At 37.7% G+C, this 18,249-nt stretch overlaps 1 protein-coding gene across 5 annotated transcripts in view; it reads left to right on the top strand.

Moving 5' to 3' along the window:
• Positions 1–18,249, top strand: part of PRDM5 (PR/SET domain 5) — a 93,142-nt gene that overhangs the window by 15,238 nt on the left and 59,655 nt on the right. For 2 of the 5 annotated variants that reach the window (XM_068941675.1, XM_068941679.1), the window contains exons 3-9: positions 206–277; positions 2,137–2,259; positions 9,611–9,794; positions 11,888–12,062; positions 13,275–13,367; positions 13,629–13,750; positions 17,539–17,618. In XM_068941675.1, the coding sequence (XP_068797776.1) occupies positions 206–277; positions 2,137–2,259; positions 9,611–9,794; positions 11,888–12,062; positions 13,275–13,367; positions 13,629–13,750; positions 17,539–17,618 (849 nt within the window). Of the gene's footprint in view, positions 1–205; positions 278–2,136; positions 2,260–6,797; positions 6,919–9,610; positions 9,795–11,887; positions 12,063–13,274; positions 13,368–13,628; positions 13,751–17,538; positions 17,619–18,249 lie in introns of those variants that run through there. The other 3 variants (XM_068941678.1, XM_068941677.1, XM_009674850.2) reach the window with 2 other exon arrangements.

Consider the following 18,249-nt stretch of genomic DNA (forward strand, 5'->3'; position numbering starts at 1 on the left):
CAACGTTATTTCATTGTATTTTGAGAGGGAAGAAAGACGTAAGTTAAAACTAAATGTCTATTTCTAGTATTTAGTATTTGCATTTTGTCAACGTAAGCTGAAATTTGGGTACAGTCCTAACAATGCTATGGATCTGTAATGAAATCCAGAAGTTCCTCATATGGAGATGATACCTCTTGTTTGTGCAGTTCTTTCTTCAAAATAGTGGCTAGCAGAGAAATATTGGACAATTTGCTTCATCTGGTGGTACAACTATCAGCTATTATTCTTTGGAAAGGTAGGTTCTACTGCTGTTGGTGTTCTGGAGTGAAAGGAATGGGATACCTTGCTTATTAGTGAAATTTGTGATGCTTGTATCAGTTCTACAGGGCAGTTTTTTTAAGTGGTTTCTTCGCTTAGTGGACAAAACCAAAACATGTTTGGTATCCGTGGTAAATAATTTACAGCCCTTCACCTACATAGTATGCTAATTTGCTATTACTGAAATCATCTCATATTCTGATAAAATTTCAGCCAAGCATAGTTTAAGAGTGACAGGTATTCTTTGAGGCTGCATAGTTAAACTTCCTTTGAAGACATATATATGAAAGGTGTCTAGATGAGCAGTAAGATAGGAAATGCAGAATAGCTAAATGCAACTGCATTGGGCCTGGATCTAAAGGATCTCATGAAGTGCTAAAGGACAAGAAAACCATAGAAGTCTCGAAATAGCAATGAGGAATAGAGTTTTCAAAGAGTGGTTTATAAGTTTCTGGGAAGGATAAGATTGTCATTGGAGCGGTAAGAGGTAGCAGTAATGAAAGCGTATTTACTGAGTTTGGAATTTGGATGAAGAAGAAAAGATCTATTTGGTGAAAAACCAAAGAAGAAGAAAAACCAGGATTTACTGACAGAGTAGTGGGATAGCAGTAGAGGCAGAGAACTGATAATTCATGTTGCGTTTAGAAGCTGGCATAATTACAGAAGAGGGAAGCTACAAACAGTGTGGAAAAGATGAGTTCAGATTTGGACATATGCTGTTTGTAATGGTTTTTGGTGAAAGCTGAGATGCTTCTGGAGATGATGAGACTAGATAGAAATAGCCAGATTTGGGAACTGGCAGTACAGGGGGCATAAGGTTTTTTGGAGGGAGAACATAACGGGCAAAGGACAAGCTAATCTGGAAGATTACAGAGTCTGAAAAAGAAAGTGAAGGATGAGGAATTATCGAGTCAAAGGTCACTGAGATGCAAACATGGAGATGGATGATTGCAGGAATATAGAAACTCAGGAGGAAGAGCCTGAACTCATTGGTCTGGGAAACAAATGGTGGTTGAAACAGCGTAAGATTAGAGAAAGTCCTATCCCTTATTTAGCAGAAAGTTGTTGGTCTTGTCTGAAGCGTCGGTAGAAGAGAAACACGGCAAAGTAAATTGATGAGCAACTTAGAGAACGCATGTAGGTTACAGAAGAAAATGGTCCACTCTTGGACAGTATTTTGGAGAAGGAAGATGGGACAATCATAGTGAGTTGTGAGGAAGGGAAAACGAATTGGAGGCAGTGAACTAAAACCTGGGTATGTAGGAAGTAATGAGACACATTGAATGATAACAGACAGGAGTGCATGAGGAGAAAGAACTAGGTAGACTGTAGGAGTAAAATGCTGGCATCAGAACATGCAAAGGAGGAGAACTCAGGAAAACTGGAAAAGGGAAGATAGGGTTGGAAGGGGAAAGGACCTCAGATTTTTATCAGTTTCTGGCAAGATGATAAAAGAGAGGAGGATTTGAAGGAAAAGGGGGAGGAGAGAACATGAGCACGAGTAACCATAGAGATGGATTGGGGAGATGCAGGAGTCAGTCACAAAACAGAGATAATTATTTAGTAAGGAAAAGACTAAGGAAAGAGAGGGTGAACTCAGTAAAGGAAACTGACACCAGTTGCTGGGTTTATGCGTTGCCACCTATTCTGAGGTAAACGTGCTTATAGAAAAGGGTGAATGGGCACCATAGCTGAGAGTACCTATTGAATTTGAAATTTACCTGCTGAGCACCAATATGCTTTAACGTTTTGTGTGTTTGTGTGTATTTGCAAATACTTGTGTTTGGTAGGTACCGTAAACAGTTTTAATTTTGCCTGTTCTTGTTAATGTTTCAGGTTCGTGGGAGTAAAGGTGAAGTTCTTTATATCCTGGATGCAAGCAATCCACGCCATTCTAATTGGCTGCGTTTTGTCCATGAGGCTCCATCACAGGAACAAAAGAACCTGGCAGCCATCCAGGTAGATTTGGTGAATTCCTACCATCTGCTTCCTGTTACTAATTTAATAATTTGTTCTCCTATTTAGTCTTTGTCTCTTGCAGTAAGCTTGCAGAATATGAGAAACACAGCAACCGTGCTGCTTTCCCTTTCCCACCTTTCTTATTGAAAGTGAAATCTTGCGCTTAAATGTGGTACCAAAAATAAGACATTAATAGGGTGAAGGACTGAAGAGGTCCTTATTTAGAATCTGATTTTCTTTGAAATGTTTGCGTTAAGCCACTGTTGCAGAATTACACTGAATCACTTAATTTCATGTATGGAATTTCTAGTTCACTACTATGTCTGCTAGTTTATAGTAAGATGAACAGCTTATATTAAACAAATTCACTTACAGAGTACTTCATTCACTACTGCAACAACAGTTTAATTTTCTCATATAGCCTGATTCAGCCAGGTTGTTAAGCCTCTCCTGAATCCAGTTGTGTTATTTTCATGGTGGAAATTAAAAATGTAGCTATGCACTTAGTTGAAGCAGGACTAGTGAAGTGTTTAAAAGGCTAATTGTGTTCCTTGCCAAACTCAAATGTGGACTTAGGTGTGAGGAAAGCAGAATCATGCCTCTGCTTTATAATTCGTTTAAAATTTATTGTACAAGTGTAGCAAATTTGAAAGCAGCCATGATGCTTAAAATATTCTAGTAGAAAACAGGAGAGAATTGAAGGATTTAATTATCTGTTAGATTGATCAGGCAGTGCTTTAGGATAAGTTAATAAAAAAAATTCTTTTTTTCCTATAGTCTTAGCCACAGATATGAATTTATGCAGTCAGTTTATTTTTACATTTTTTACATTTGCCTTCCATGGCATTCTGTGGTAACTTCCACTGTTTTGATTACACATTACATGAAAAATGCTTCTGGTTTTTTTTTCTTTTTAATCAACCTCTTAATTTCACTTAATTCCCCCTCATCTTTGTATGACAGTGAATAGTTACTTCATGTTCATATTTCTATGCTGGCCTTGATTGCTGAGAACCCTATTGTATCTTTTCCATGCTATTAGACAGCTCTTTTTTCAAGGTGAAGAATCTTGTCTGTTTAATCTCTCATTTTCTGTAAGCATTCTGTGGCTTTACAGAACAGCAACAAAGATGGTGATACTTTTCTAGTTCTAACTATTGTGCTTTTGGAACTTTTGAAAGAAATGAGCTATCTGCATATTTATTCTCAACAGCTCGGTTTCACAGTTAAATAATTTCCTATCCCACATAAGTGAGAATTGCATAGCTATGTTACGTTCTTTGCTCAAAATGCGTACTTACCAAAAAAGTATTTTCAAGTTAACCCAAACTATTTGCCAGTGTATTCCAAAATTGCTAATTTTTTTTCTACTGAAAAAGGGAAAATTGAGAAAAGGGGAAATATTTATCAACATTCTTAAAATTATTATTCTGCTTTTTCATTTTGAGATTACTTTTTCCAAGATTTGCTTGCAACTCCTTGACAAAAGAATTTAAAAAATATGTGTTTTTTTGGGCCAAACAGTATGTTTAGGTTTTTGCTTTGCCAAGACAAGAAAGTTCATTTCAGATGAAATAAAACACAACAAAATCTTTAAAAGTATTATACAGAAAAAATACATTTGTAAAGCTTGAGCCTGTAGTTCTGTTCTGATGGATTACTCTTGTGGTTTTTATTATTATTATTATTTTTTTTTTTCCTTCTCCTCAGTTCATAGTTTATTACAGTCAGCACTGGTAAATTCAGTTTCTGTGTTGATGACCTGTTCAAATCCTTAAACCTCTTGTTCACCAAAGGGACTCTGCTTATTTGGTCCTTAAGCAAGCACTGCCCAGTAAGTTTTATCTTGCTGGTTCCCCCTCTGACCTGGTGTCGGCCTCCCTCTTCATGTTCCAGTTGTAAACCTTGCTGTGATTTCCACTCCACTGATTTGTCTCCCACCACATCTCCTCTCTGTGGTGTTTCTTCCTTTGTCACTGTAGTTCGCTGCTACCAACAGCTGTGGTACTACATTAAGAATTTCAAGTAGTTAGCTGCCTACCCTTGCTTGATTTGCATCTCCTGCTTTCCAGAGCTCCAGTTCTATTGAATGCCAGTGTGTGGTGCATGTCTCCAGCTTTTCTCCAAGTGATCTGATGCGCAAATGAAAATTCAAGGATGGTATCTGTAGAAACCTGAGAACTACTTCTTTCTTCTAGACAAAACTATTTCTTTCCAAATTAAAGCCTTTCTGACATCCCATCACAGATTGCTGGCTAAACATGACTGCAGTGTAGCCACTAATACTCTTTCCTTGGCCCCTGTTGCTGGCCCCTGTTTTAGAACGTTGGGGACAGCAGCAGCTTATCCTTTGGGCCTGTATTCTAGGATGTCATCTTTGATTCCGACTCTTTAGGTCTTCATGGCTAGCTACGCATGAATTTCAAGTAACAGATAAGAAAGAGCATTCACTGTTCATCCATGCAGCAAAAACTCTTGTCACCACTGAATGAATGACTGCTTCATTATGCTTTTCCGTGATGTCTATGACAAGTCAGTGGTTAATTTAGTATGACCGCTGCCTCTGCAATTATTTCTGTGTGTTTTCCCTTGTGTCTTTATCTCCCTATTATATTAAGGCTTACATAGTAAGTTCTTTGGATAAATGTTTTGTCCTGCTTACAGTACCAAACATGTAAAGGACCTGGTACATGATTTGGAGTCCTAGGCATTAGTCAAGTACATATTGTTATCAGTGACTAGGTAGTATGACAGCAAATTACAGTTGATATTAGCAAATGCAAAGTAAGGTTCACAAGAGGGAACAGTGCGAACCATTCATGTTCGTTATTGCATTTTAATAAAAACAGTAAAATGATCTGAACTTCTGCACAGAAGTCTTAATGGAATATCCAGTGTGTGCCAGGTTTTCTTTTTCTTTTTTTTTTTCTCAGATAATGAAAATAATTATTTAAATAAAGAAATGAAAAGATTAATATATTAAACTATTAATAATATAGTTATATTGCATAATATTATTCCTTACTTAGAATGTGCTTAGTGCTTTTTGCACACCTTTTTAAAGGATCAAAGTGGAGTTACAGGATGGTTTAAAAAAACGACAAAAATATTAGAGTCCTATAAAGGCTTCCACAGAAAAAAAGACTGAATAAATTAAAACAAGAATTTACCAAATTATTTTTTTAGTATGGTCAATAATCACTTACCAAAATAACTTTTATGTTCTATGTGAATGATCTTGATGCTGTGTGCATGCATATATATATATATACATGCGTATATATATATATACACACATGTATGTATTTAATTAGACATAGCATGAGTAGATTCTACTTGTGTTTAGTAAAGCTAAATATGCCCATATGGCTTTACAGGGTTTGATCCCATGCTAATAGATTGAGACTATTCTACTGTTCTTTTAGCAAACCAATCAAAATAAAATAAACTGCAGTTGTAGAACAGAGGGGATCCCCTGGTTGTCCTAAGTCTGTTCAAAGAATGCTTAAGAACTTAATGCTAGTTTTGTGCCTAACAGTTGCCCTTTTGAAATTTTCTGTGAGACTTTATGTATACAAAAATGTGAATGGAAGCTAAATGACTCCCTCCTTCCTTCTCACTAGTATTAATTCAACTAGTCCTCTTTCCCACTAATTTTCTTTCTGGTCTCCAAACGCTGCAATGGGAGCATTTTGGTCTACTCTGAATCACTGCAGTAGTGATAAACATAATCTTGTATCCAACATAAAGTGACTGATCATGAGTTCACTGTTTGCTACCTAGTGTGTGGCATTCAGTTTAAAAGAAGATGAAGTGCATGTAAATACATGTACACAAATAAAGCAAACCACACCTTGTGATTGGCTGGAAAATATGAATAGTTCGTCATAGGTTAATTGTATCCAAAGATCAGAGGCAACTTAGTGTGGTGGCGTTTTCTTTGTTTGGTTGATTTTTGGGTTTTTTTGTTTTTTAAGAAGTATTTTACTGTGATGCTGCACCCCTGGGAGGCTAGCTTGCTTTAACCGCTCATGCCCAGCGGTACTCAATCCACTTTCACTCTTCAGAAAGCATCAATATTCTGATCGTGTATTTCCTGGCACTGCATGACCTTTTTGACCTTTCATGTGCCAGAGCTGGTGGCTTTGTCTTCTCCTGCCACAGTCGCCAAGAAATCACCCGCATGAATTTCCTGGATAGCAATTTCTGCCCTAACAGGCTTTGAACATGGCACCCTGGAGCTGCAGGCAAAGCTCAGAGAGGAAGGGGAGTAGTGTGCTTGCTTGGAGAGCAAGCAAGCTGAAGAGTTGGCTTGCAGCCAGGAAACTGGGTATGGGGGGAGGCCAGATGAAGACTTTAAGAGTGGTTCTGACTGCAGGGGGAAACTTGGTAAGGATTTGGAAGGCCCATCTGGAGCCAGCTAACTAAGCCCTGGAGGATAGAAAAGCCCTCTGCTTCCTCAAATAAGACAAAGCTATCTGCCTTCTCCTCCTCCTGTCTTTTCAGCTTTCAGGAGAACTCACCTATCTGTCTTAAGCTTTTGGATGAAACAGTGTACTTAGAGAATGAGTGTACCCTTCCGACCTCGTGATGGGCTGTCAATACTCCTTGGTCCGTGTTCCCTGCTAGCCTCCTGTCTTCTAAAGCACATGCATGAAGGTGTGTAGCTGTATGGAAAGGGCAAGAATCTGAATGGGAGGAATACCTGTAGCTGAACAAAAATGTGACAGTAAGAGCTGTTTGAACAAGAAAACCATGTTTCCTGGGAAGGTCAATGACCCACAGTTTAAAGGGAGACGATCAAGGAGGGGGGTGAGAGAAACAGCTTGGAATAGCAAACCAGGAATAGGGCAAAGGAAGGAAGAAGGGAGGTCCTGATGCCAACCAGCACTATGAATTTCCCCCCAAGGACCATTGTGGCCTACAGCAGATGAACATTGTTAACAAAATGACCAGTATGGCCTAACTAGATGGGCAGACAGAGCAGCTGCAGATGTGTTCTTAGTGAATGGGAGGGTTATTAAATTATCTGAAAGATTTTTTTTTTGTTTTTTGTATATTCACTGTGTCTGTGTAGATAAATGCATTTCATGCAGGTGCTGTTGGCCATGAGTGGAAGGGAAGATTTAAATTCCTTTATTTGTGATTTCTGGATCATTTCCATTGGTTTTACTGAAAAGGATGCCTGAGGAGCTGTGGCAGTGGGTGTATATCTGGACTAATTAGTGCACTTGAATACCTGACAATTAGCATAGCTGGAAAAGTGAGATGAATTAGCCATGGAGGAGGAATGTGCTTGAGCTGTTTTAGTTTGGGTTGGAACCCAAACTAATTTCTTTTCAATGAAAATGCAACTAAGATCAGTGAAGTGCTGAGGGTCTTGTGGTATTTTTTCCATTAATTTTCTTATGAGCCCAAAGTACACAAATGGGAAAGAACCAGGATGCCTTTTGGCTCAAAGAGCTGAGAAATATGCCCCAGATGTAGATGGAGAAGTGCAGAGATGATGAAGGTGCAGCAGTATTGATAAGAGCTTAGCTGTTGGTGTGCATGTACTTGGTCTAGGTGAACCTTCAGAGAATAACCTGAATGGGCTGCTATTCCCCCAGATTTCCTGTGCAGTGTAAGATATGTCATGTATGATCTAATTGAAAGGAGCGTTACTTGGTTCTTTAGTGAGTTTGAGACTTTATTTTTATATGATATACTTGATTTTTTTTTCTTTTTTTTTTTCAAACCAGTAATGCAGGTATGCAGAAGCAAACAGCTATAAGGTTGCCTTGCTTTTAGAATAAGGTTGTTTGTCCTGAATGGTGATAAATAGGAGGTTTCCCCCAGCGGGTTTAGCCGAAGTGGAGAATGAGTGTAGGAAGACCTTTCACCTTTTCTCGGATCAGAGTTGCAGATGATTTGATTTGATTTTAGACTGTAATAAATTAAAGTTCTCTGAAACTCTTGAGAGGGGCATATGAAAAACAGCAACTGTTAGATGTAAACAAAAGTTAGGATGACATGCTGATAGTTATCTGGACTGCACAGTTTATTTTGAAGAAAATGCATAATTAGTTTTGTTTTCAAATGCTGTCATTGAGATAAGGACAAAAACGCAGTAGGTCCTTGAAGGCTGCAGCTGCTGCCAAGTCCATGGAATTAAATAGGTTTCACTGGTGGGTGACGGTAACTTCGGCAATACATTACAGACCTTCCAAAGCGTGAGGAATACTACAACTCTGTTGACAGTTTAAATTAATCTTAGTATACTACAAAAATTAAAAATCATTATCTTGTCCTTGTGCTATGAAGCCTATTACAAAATATATGGCTAGATGTACTGAAGAGAAGCTTCAATTAACTTTCCTGGATGTTAATCAGATCAGCTTTAAGATTTATGACAGTACTTGGAAGTCTTCATTACATAAACATGAGTCTGCTTTTGGTGCTTTGAGTAGTACCCAAACCACTTGGTTCACATATGGCAAAAAAGCAGCTCCATATATCAGCTTAGGGGACAGCTGCTTTTGTTAAATAGCTTCCTCCCCCCCGCCCCCGTAACTTTAAGCATTATCAAAGACTAAGTTGCTAGCTTATGTATCTGTTTGGAAGCTTGTTTATTCATTGTGGAGAAGGTTTGGGGCCTTATTATTCCTTCCTCTGTCCTCTCATGCAGGATCTGGGCTAGATCCTCTACCTTCTGTGGATCCACATATCTGCACTGATTTAAACCTGCAGAGGGTTTTGATCTAGTCATTTAAGTACATTTTATAGAGAGTTGCCTGTCAACTTGGTAGTGAAGGTGCTGACCAGGGTTGGAAGTCTGGGGATCTGCTAAGGAAAAACAAACAAACAAAAAACCCAAGCCCCCAGTAATATGGAAGCCCTATAGCCAATAGGGGGCAGAGCTAAGGCTCTATTGGTTATTTAAATTTTGTTATTTTTCTAATACTGGAATGTTTCATTTTCCAACTCTGAAGTTCTTGTCAGATAGGTAGTGCCAGGAGAGAAGTACCTTAACACCACCTCTTCCTTGGTCTAGGCTACAACACAAATTGTAAAAGCCTCACAGGTGAGGCAGAGGGCATATTTCCAGAATACCGAAATATAAGAGCGCTTTATCCGTGCAGCCGCACTAGGAAAGAAGTCTCAGAAGGGCTATTCCAGCCTTGTGCTCCCTGAGCGATAGAGCCAGCCCTTCCATGGTTGAGGGCTAGTATTTAGTTCAGGGTTCCAAATTTGGCTCTAGGTTTTACGTTTTCTGATGTAGTCATTCATTCATATTCATTCATTCATGCAGTCATTCAGTCATACATTCAGTCGTTCATACTCAGAGTCAGTCATTCTTCTTTTGCAACAGGAAGGGGAAAACATTTTCTATCTGGCTGTGGAAGATATTGAAACAGACACAGAACTTCTCATTGGCTACTTGGACAGTGACATGGAAGAAGAGGAAGAGGAGGAGGAGGAAGTCACTGTTATCCAGGAGGATGAAGACAGTAGCAACAATAAAGAAGTGCAGCCAGTTGCTGAAAAAAGTGCAGGTGAGCAATATTGGAAGAACAGAATAACTTGGGAGCTTAGAAGTGGTAAGGAAGAAAGAGAACACCGACTTTATAGGATTGGGGAATTGGAAGGGTCCTCAGGTGTAGTTTGAGCTCTTGTATGACTTTGCATCTTATTGGTTTGCTTTGGGTTGAGGTTCTTTTTGCCTAGTAAGAGGAAGCAACTCCTGTGAGTTACTGAGAGTCAATGAGTGAGCCTACGTTTCATGACACGTTATCAATAATTTTTGAACTAATGATGGATTACATCTCACCTGACTATACCCTTATGAAAGCTAGGTTTTTGATCTAAGTGAGAGGGGTAGGTTCCCACTGTCATAAATGGTGAGAAATGAATCTTTCCATAAAGCAGTTCAGCCAATCCTAAGGTAAGAAGGCTAAGAAAAAACAGGTGATCTGAATTGCTATTATGAATTTACGGCCTCTTTATCAATAGCAGAGACAAATGGGATGATCAGTTTAGACTAACAGCCTAAATCACATCCATCTTAATACTTTGCATCCATTTTTGGCAAAACTGATTATAATTAACACAGCAAGATAGGATACTTGGAAAGAAGAAATAACAGTATATCTGCTACCCTTCCTGAGGCAGCAGCAAAATTCAGTCTGATGCACCCAGGGGCATGGAAATGCAGAAGATCTCCACATTAAAACTGTGAGACAATTGAAAATATAATGCTACAGATTGGCGAGCAAGATTAAAAAGAAAAATCTGTCAAGTCCTGTGTGGTATGTGTTGACCAGAGAGAAAGGTAATTCGTATTTGTACATCAGAAAAGAGAAAAGGTAATTTCAGAAATGAGCAAGGCTGTAAGTGCAGTTCTTTCTGGAAGAAAGACTGATTCAAGGCATGAAGGTAGTGGAAATGAGTTCAAGTTTACATAGGTAGTGTGGTATAATTATTTTCAATTAACAAAGCATCTTCCTTTAGGAAGAAGAAACATTTCCCCAGTAATGTAAATCTACAGTAAATGGCCTGGTCTGGGTGCCTGAAACAGAGAGGCTTCTCTGACAGAGGGGTGTATGCAGGCTAGGTCATGTGGCTGAGAAGTTAGTAGCATGTGGTGACCTTGAACTTGCTTGTTTAGAGTAAGTGAGGTACATCTGTTACCTGCTGCATCAGGCCACACTGTCATACCCTAAAGCCAGAATGGGCGCTATTGTACTTCACTGACTACTCTGGTGCTTCTTCAGCTGGAACATTAGCTAAGAGGTATTAAATAATGTCAGTTTTCCTTTTAATCTTTTAGTATAGAACTAATACAAAGCAGTTATTTCTTATATAAACTTCAGGGGTTGCTTCAAGTGTCTTATAATAGTTGGATGATTTGTAAACTTGTACTCTTGGAATCTTGATTTGGTCATAATATTGTGCCATTTTTTGGAAGTGATAGTGTTCATGCTAAGCTGTGTTTGTTTATATTCTATATTTGCTTTTTCTTTTTTTTTATAAAATTATTTAGCAATAACCTTACAAAAATTATTTTTCTCTTAACTTGAAATGTGATGCAATTACTTGGAATGAAAAAGTAGTTTATCTGAAGCTTTTGTCTCTGCTTCTAACAATATTTGCTTATAATGTACTTCTATCTTGCATCCCTGTTCAAAGTGAGTCTAAAATCACTGACTCAGACAAGTATCTCTGTGTTGTGTCTAAACAGTCTGATGCTGATGCTACTCTCTACTTCTGCTAGCGCTGCAGTCTGCCTAACAGCAGGAGAGTCAACCGGAGTCTTCACTGTGTATCAAGAGATCTTGAAACCTCTGTTGAAGAGAGTAAGATTGCTCAGGCATACCTGTGGGCAGAAACATACCAGAGAATCCTTTATTGTAGTTGAGATGCCTTAAGTAAGGAAGAGCACAGTTTGCTTAAAGTATTAGCGTTAAATATTTATACTTTACCTGCTGGTATTTTGTGTGGCTAATCCACTGAGAGGCTTTACCTGTTACGAATTTTATGATGCCATTTTGCATAATCTGTTTTTGGCAGAGAGTATCTCTTAATATAACCAAAATATTCCATGAATACTGTTCCTTCACTGTTTTCTCCTTTTTCTCCAATCGTGCAGATCCCCTCAGCTCTAAAGAGGACCATGCATGCCCAAACTGTGAATCCAGTTTTGCCAGCCAGGAGATCCTAGCCGAACATCTTCAGACTTTGCACCAAAAACCCAGTGAAGAGAAGGAATTTAAGTGCCGAAACTGTGGAAAGAAATTTCCTGTTAAACAAGCTCTACAGAGACAGTGAGTAGGAACGAGAATGCTTTTCAGTGATCCTTTAATTTATTAATTTCTCCCAGCTTAATCACAATTGTAGCTTTAATTTTTTTGCCTATGTATTTGAACCCATTCCATAATACTTAAGAGGCTGAGAGGTACAATAAACTCCACTCCCTTTACTGTTTGAAATAGTCACTTGTAATTTGTTCATTACATTCATCTTTTTAATATGTTAACTTCCTGTATTTCTTGGATACCTCAGTTTGAATCATAGAAATGCAACAAATATTTTATCTTTTAAAATCGTACCTTGTAGAGCAGATCAGAGCTACCGTTGGGTGCAGAACCATTGGTCTCTATTAGTGGACTATTTGGTAATTTAGGAAATGGCACCCTAGCTGTGGGTGTCATTGCAGGAAAAAAAGTGATGATATGGAAAAACAAAGAAAGGAAAAAACTGTGCTTCATATTGGCCTAATTAAATATTTGGATGAAGAACAAAAAAGATATGCTCTGAAGTTTCCCATCTTTCATGTTTATATCTTTTTACTCTGTCCCTGATAGTGTAAATAATGTAGTTTTGTCATTAAAGCCATATACCTTGGACTATACTTTCATAGAAAAATATAATTGATTTTGTTTTCTGTTGTTTATGTATTTTGTGCTTGTAACTAAACAGATGTATTACTTTTTATTATACATTTAATTATGCATAATACTGCATTTAAACTAAGTCTCTCATATCAGAAAAGAACAGACTCATATTGCATAGAATGCAGTTAAGACTGTTGCTGTAATGAATTTATCTGCTTCTCACATTTGCATAATGTTATCATTCCTGAACGATCAACTCTTTAAGCTCTGTGTTTTTCCGTTCAGATAAATAAAATAAAATTATATTGCAGAGAAGTATTTGGTGAAGGTAATTAAATATTTTCTGTTGAAAATATACTTGTTTCTTCTAGTCTGTAGTAGGATTTGGATTTGTGCTGTATAGCTAGTGAGAAACATCTTTACATCATGCAAAATTCATTTGATGAAGAATACAGTAGTATGGCCCCAACTGTTGCTGTTTATACATGTGATTAGTCCCACTAAATTCCAGGATACTTCAAGCATTAATTAGATTGCTTACCTACTTAAATGTTTGCAGAACTGGATGTGCATTTTTAGCTACTGCAATCCTGTGTAATTTGCAGAATGTTTTCCTCATTGTTTTGTTTTTTATTCTTTTAGTGTACTTCAGTGCACAGAGAATGTCAACCCAGGAGACTCTTCAAGAAGCTTTCAGTGCTCTGTTTGCAATACTTCCTTCAGCTCAGAATCGAGGTTTTGTGTCTGAGTTACTGGACTGCTGTCATATCATTGCTGGCCTCCCTTTGCATGTTAGCTTTCAAGCTTGTTAGTTTATGTGAATCCTAACAGTGAAAGAAGTCAAATGCTTTCATTCCTCTTTGCTGTAAGTAATGCATGAGGTGGCCTTGGAACTCTGCGTTGTAGCATGTGTTAAGCTCAGAGTGCTTGCTATGTGTTTGATTTCTATGGATATGGCTTCACGTATTGTTTTTCTTTGCTGGTTATCCCATATAGTTATGAACAGCACAAGGAGGCGTGCAGAGGGGATGCCAGATTCATATGCAAGGCAGATAGCTGTGGGAAGAGGTTCAAGAGTAAGGATGCCCTGAAAAAACATAAGGAAAATGTTCACAGTGGTAAGAAACAGTTTAATATTTCTTCAAAAAATGAACAGACAAAAAAACATCCTGATGTGTTCCTAGTCTTGAATTTGCAAATCAAGGTAAACATCATCGTTGATTTCCTTTTTAGTGGATTCATTTGTATCAAAAAGAAAATTAAGAACTAACTACAAGAGTAAGTATTCCTTCTCCCCCAGGGCGAAATTGCTATATGCCAGATGACTCTTTGGTCTACTGCAGAAGGTGTAACAGGAATCTAGGGAAGTTTACACTAGACAAAAAATAGATAAAGCACAACATTTCAGTAGTGAGGAAAATTAACCATTGGCGCAGACTGCCTGCCACAGGAAGTGGTGAGTTCTTGATCTTTTGATATTTTCAGGGCACAGTGGGATGTCTTTCTGGAAGACATGCTTCACAAACGATTAGGCTTGATGAGGGTACTGCAAGAAATTCTATAGCCCCTGTTGTGCAGGAAGCCAGATGAGACAATCCTCTAGTCCCTTTAGGCCCTAGCGTTTTTATATGTTTGCGCTGTGAATCAATACTTTTCAATCAAACTTCACTCTGTTTTCATGAAAGGGCAAAATGCTTCTCTCAGGTCGACAATGCAAATCTCAGTTCTGGCATTCTGCTCTCTCTGCATGTCCCCTCTCAATGTCAATGGAAGATTAGTATGTGTGGGGACCGCAGAATACCAGAAAGCAAAGAAAACAGTCTTTAGCTAATGATGAGAGCACTGCAATGCTTTGTAAAGTTTTCATTACATGAAGTCTTTCTTCTGCTAGACTCTTAATGTGTACAGAAACCCTATCATAACTATTCTTAGAAGTGATTATCTCTCTTGTTTCTTTCTCCTCCTGCCCCCTCCATATCAGTAACGTTTTTTTCTCATTCATGAGCATTGTTTTGTTCAGGCTCAACTTTGGTCACTTACGTAGAGATATAAAACTTCTGCAGTTCCTCTGTTGAATGACCACTTCAGACATGATGGGGAGCAGACATGTGAACATATGTTTTTCCTGCCTGCACAGTGAGCAGAGCTTTTATTTTGCCCCTTGAAGTAATACAAATCACAGCTGGTAACGCTGCAGGAAGCAAAACAGCCAACTGCAGTTGAGGAACAGCTCTTGAATTCCTTCATGCCCTGCATTACCTGGCAAGGGAAAGTGAAAGAGATTCTGCTATGTATTGCCTGTTACACGAGGCTATGAACAGAGGCATAGAAAGATCATCAAACTTAATATTCACTGTCACCTCCCTCTCCTTTAAAAACCTCTCATTAATCCTCTGGTGTACTACCATGCTAAGTGATTGACTGGATATGCTGTAGTAAGAAGAATATTTTGTATACTGCTTTCACAGTCTGCTCACTACACATGGGCAGCTTTCCTCAGGATTATTTCTTTTTCACTCCTCTGATCCATTGTGACAGTATGACCTAAGCTCAGTGTACTGAGTTTACGTTCAAAGACTTTGAAATCCTATTATTTCTTAAAGCCTATTGTTAGATTCTTTCATATCTTTGTACAAAATGTTTATCAGAAATACCATTCTTGGTTTGGAAGTAGAACTGTGGACTTACTGTAAAAGAGGTTGTAGAAACCAATAGCACTCTATACAAATTCTTCCATTAACAATGGGCTGTGGTATATTGCTATGAAATATGTAGCCTTTATTTTCTAGCTTAGCTGCTGTAGTTTTATCCTAATCAATCTTCAGCAGATGGAAACACTGAGGATTAAGACACGTTTTGTTAAATGTGGTCCCTGAGGGCTAAGAAATGTTTGTGTCTCTAGTTACAGGCCTCTGTGGGTCATTTGAGATTGGAAGTAATTTCAACATCTTTCAGCAAAATGTAGTTACATATTTTCCTGCAGTTTTTAACACATAATTTTATTTTGACAAGATAAATAATGTATTTAAATACAAGTCTTCTTACCAGTGCCATTCAGAAGATAGTGCCTTTGCATAAGAAATTACTTATACAAAAGCAACAATGTTTACTTTCAGATTAAAGGCTCTTTCTGGAATTGCAGCGTTTACATTTGTGTATGCCCTCTTGGCCTCAATAGATGGAAAAAATGCCGATCAGAAAAACATGTAATATAATTGGAATTAGCAAAAAACCCTATTTGTTTACCTTTTATGTTAGAAACCAAAGGAATATAAAGTGACTAATCTGTTCACATTGTGTGCTAACTAACAAGAGGTAATAAAGCATAGCATTAGTGTTATTAAATGAGCAGAGATCTTAGCCCGTGTATGTAGTTGCATGTGTAAAGGGGCTAGGAAGACCAGACCCCTAGTTCAGGGCAATTGCTGATGGTCCTGGATGACTCCTTTTGCAGTCTCGGGAGCCGGTCAGTGATTTCCTTTCGATTTTATCTGTGAGTGAGAATTTGACGCACAAACTGACGTGCAGTTACAGTTGTTGGGTTTGCCTTTTTTTTTTTTTTTTTTTTTTTTTTTTTTAAACTTCATGACTTCATGCACTGAAGTTCTGAGTGCACTGTGTGCTTTCTTGAGGTATCTTCAGTTGAGGTCTGTCAAGACCAGCCTTGTTAACCATTTTATTTGGTTATTTTGCCTATGTATAAGTAATAATTTATAGTCTAAAGTAACACATGAGATCTTATAGGGCTTTTTAAAATAGTAGAATAGATAAATGGAGAGAGGGATTGCTGTTAACGTTTTTTAGTCAAATTTAACATTTTTGAGGGAAGACAAAAAAAGCCAGGCTTTTTTTTTTTTTTTTCCCCTCCTCTTAAAGTTACTCCCAAAAAAGAAACTGGAATACCAAATAGTCAGAATCAACATAAAGATTACTTCTTTAGGACAGCAAGAGCAGGAATGCTATGGGGTGCTCAGAGCCTGAAATACTGAGCTGGAAGCCATCTCATGAGTTTTATGATTCATACTTCCTCTTTGCTTTGACTAAGCAATGCTTGCCTCCTTTTTGGCTCTATGACCCTTTTTAGTGTAATATGAGCGTCTTTTATATAAGCGAGGAAATACCTTGCATGGAGATGTGGTTATAAACAAAGAATTAGGTTAGTCATGTCTTTGCCTCTAATAAAATAGCTTTGTGGGGTACTAAAATGAATTTGAAACCGTGGTAAATAACAGACAAACCCAATTAAATGCTCTGTCACTTTTTAAGCAACTGTGAAGAGGAAGGAAAATACATCTGGTGGCTGACCTTCAACTTGCTTTGTAATTTACATTATAGACTAGATTTGAATTCTTGATTTGGTGCTAATACAAATTCCCTATCTTATTCGATTAAAAGAGCATTAATGCTATGTTATTTTATACGATTGAATGCTTAATGCTTTCTGAATAAAGAAAAAGGAGAAACAGTGGTTTTTACTTCAGTATGGGATCTTTTTTGTCATTGCTGCGCTAATTCCTGTCAATGATTCTGTTAAACTTCTAGCCTGATGTTTTTGAAGATACAGATGTATTGGCTTCTGGACGAAATAAACTACTCAGTACCAATGAATTGTTTTTAGTGTTAAAGTGAGTTATGCTCTTCATACTTGATTTCTAAAGTGATAATATCTATTTTAAGGTTTACTTTCTTTATTGCTCTACTTTTCTTGATTTACATTCCATCAGTAACTGATCTGTTGGACACCACAGAGAACTCCTGATACCCAATACTTTGAAGATGGGGTACAAATGTAAAAATCTTGTGTCATCCAAATGACCTGTGAAAAATCACAGACTTGTTGGAAATATTTAGATTCTTTCTCAGCACTTCCTTTTTAAGATGGTGGTGGATGTTGTTTCTGTTTCAGGAAATTCTAGGAAGAAGCTGATGTGTTCAGTGTGCAATAAGAAATGTTCGTCAGCAACAAATCTCCAAGAGCATCGAAAGGTCAGTAAGATGAAGGCTAACTCACAGCAGGATTTGACTGTGCTAAGACATAAGAGTGTGGTGCTTAGGTCACTCGAAAGTTGATGTAATGCTAGACTTTGAGTAATCCTTTTCACGGTTAGAAAACCAGTGTCTTTTACTGTGTGAATTTATTTTTGTAATCACAATTGTTTAAACTAAAAATCTTTCTATGGTTTTAGGGCATCTTTTACCAAATATAAAAATGTTTTTGTATCATTTGTGCATTCCCATGTTAAGCCAAAGTTGCCTGCTGTTCTTTACCTGCATCATTAAATAGTATGCTAAATGTAAAAGTATGTTATATACTACTATGACAATACAGACAGTAAAAAATAGCCTTCAATGCATGTACAAATGCAATGTACAATTCACGAGCCTTCAATTTATGTACAAAATACTGTCAATCTTTCTTAATACTTTGTGACATAACAGTAAGGGTGTTATTTGCAATTTAGTTATGTAGTAGTATAGAAATTGGCTCCCCCCCACCCCCCAAACGTTGTGATATTGTCTGCCTTTCTTCTTTTGTACGTAATCTTTTATAACTAGAACAGAAAGAGATAATAGTTTGAAAAGCGTCTATTGGAAATAAGGGGGTTCATGTAGAAAT

Source organism: Struthio camelus, chromosome 4 (assembly GCF_040807025.1).
Source record: "Struthio camelus isolate bStrCam1 chromosome 4, bStrCam1.hap1, whole genome shotgun sequence".
Taxonomy (NCBI): domain Eukaryota; kingdom Metazoa; phylum Chordata; class Aves; order Struthioniformes; family Struthionidae; genus Struthio; species Struthio camelus.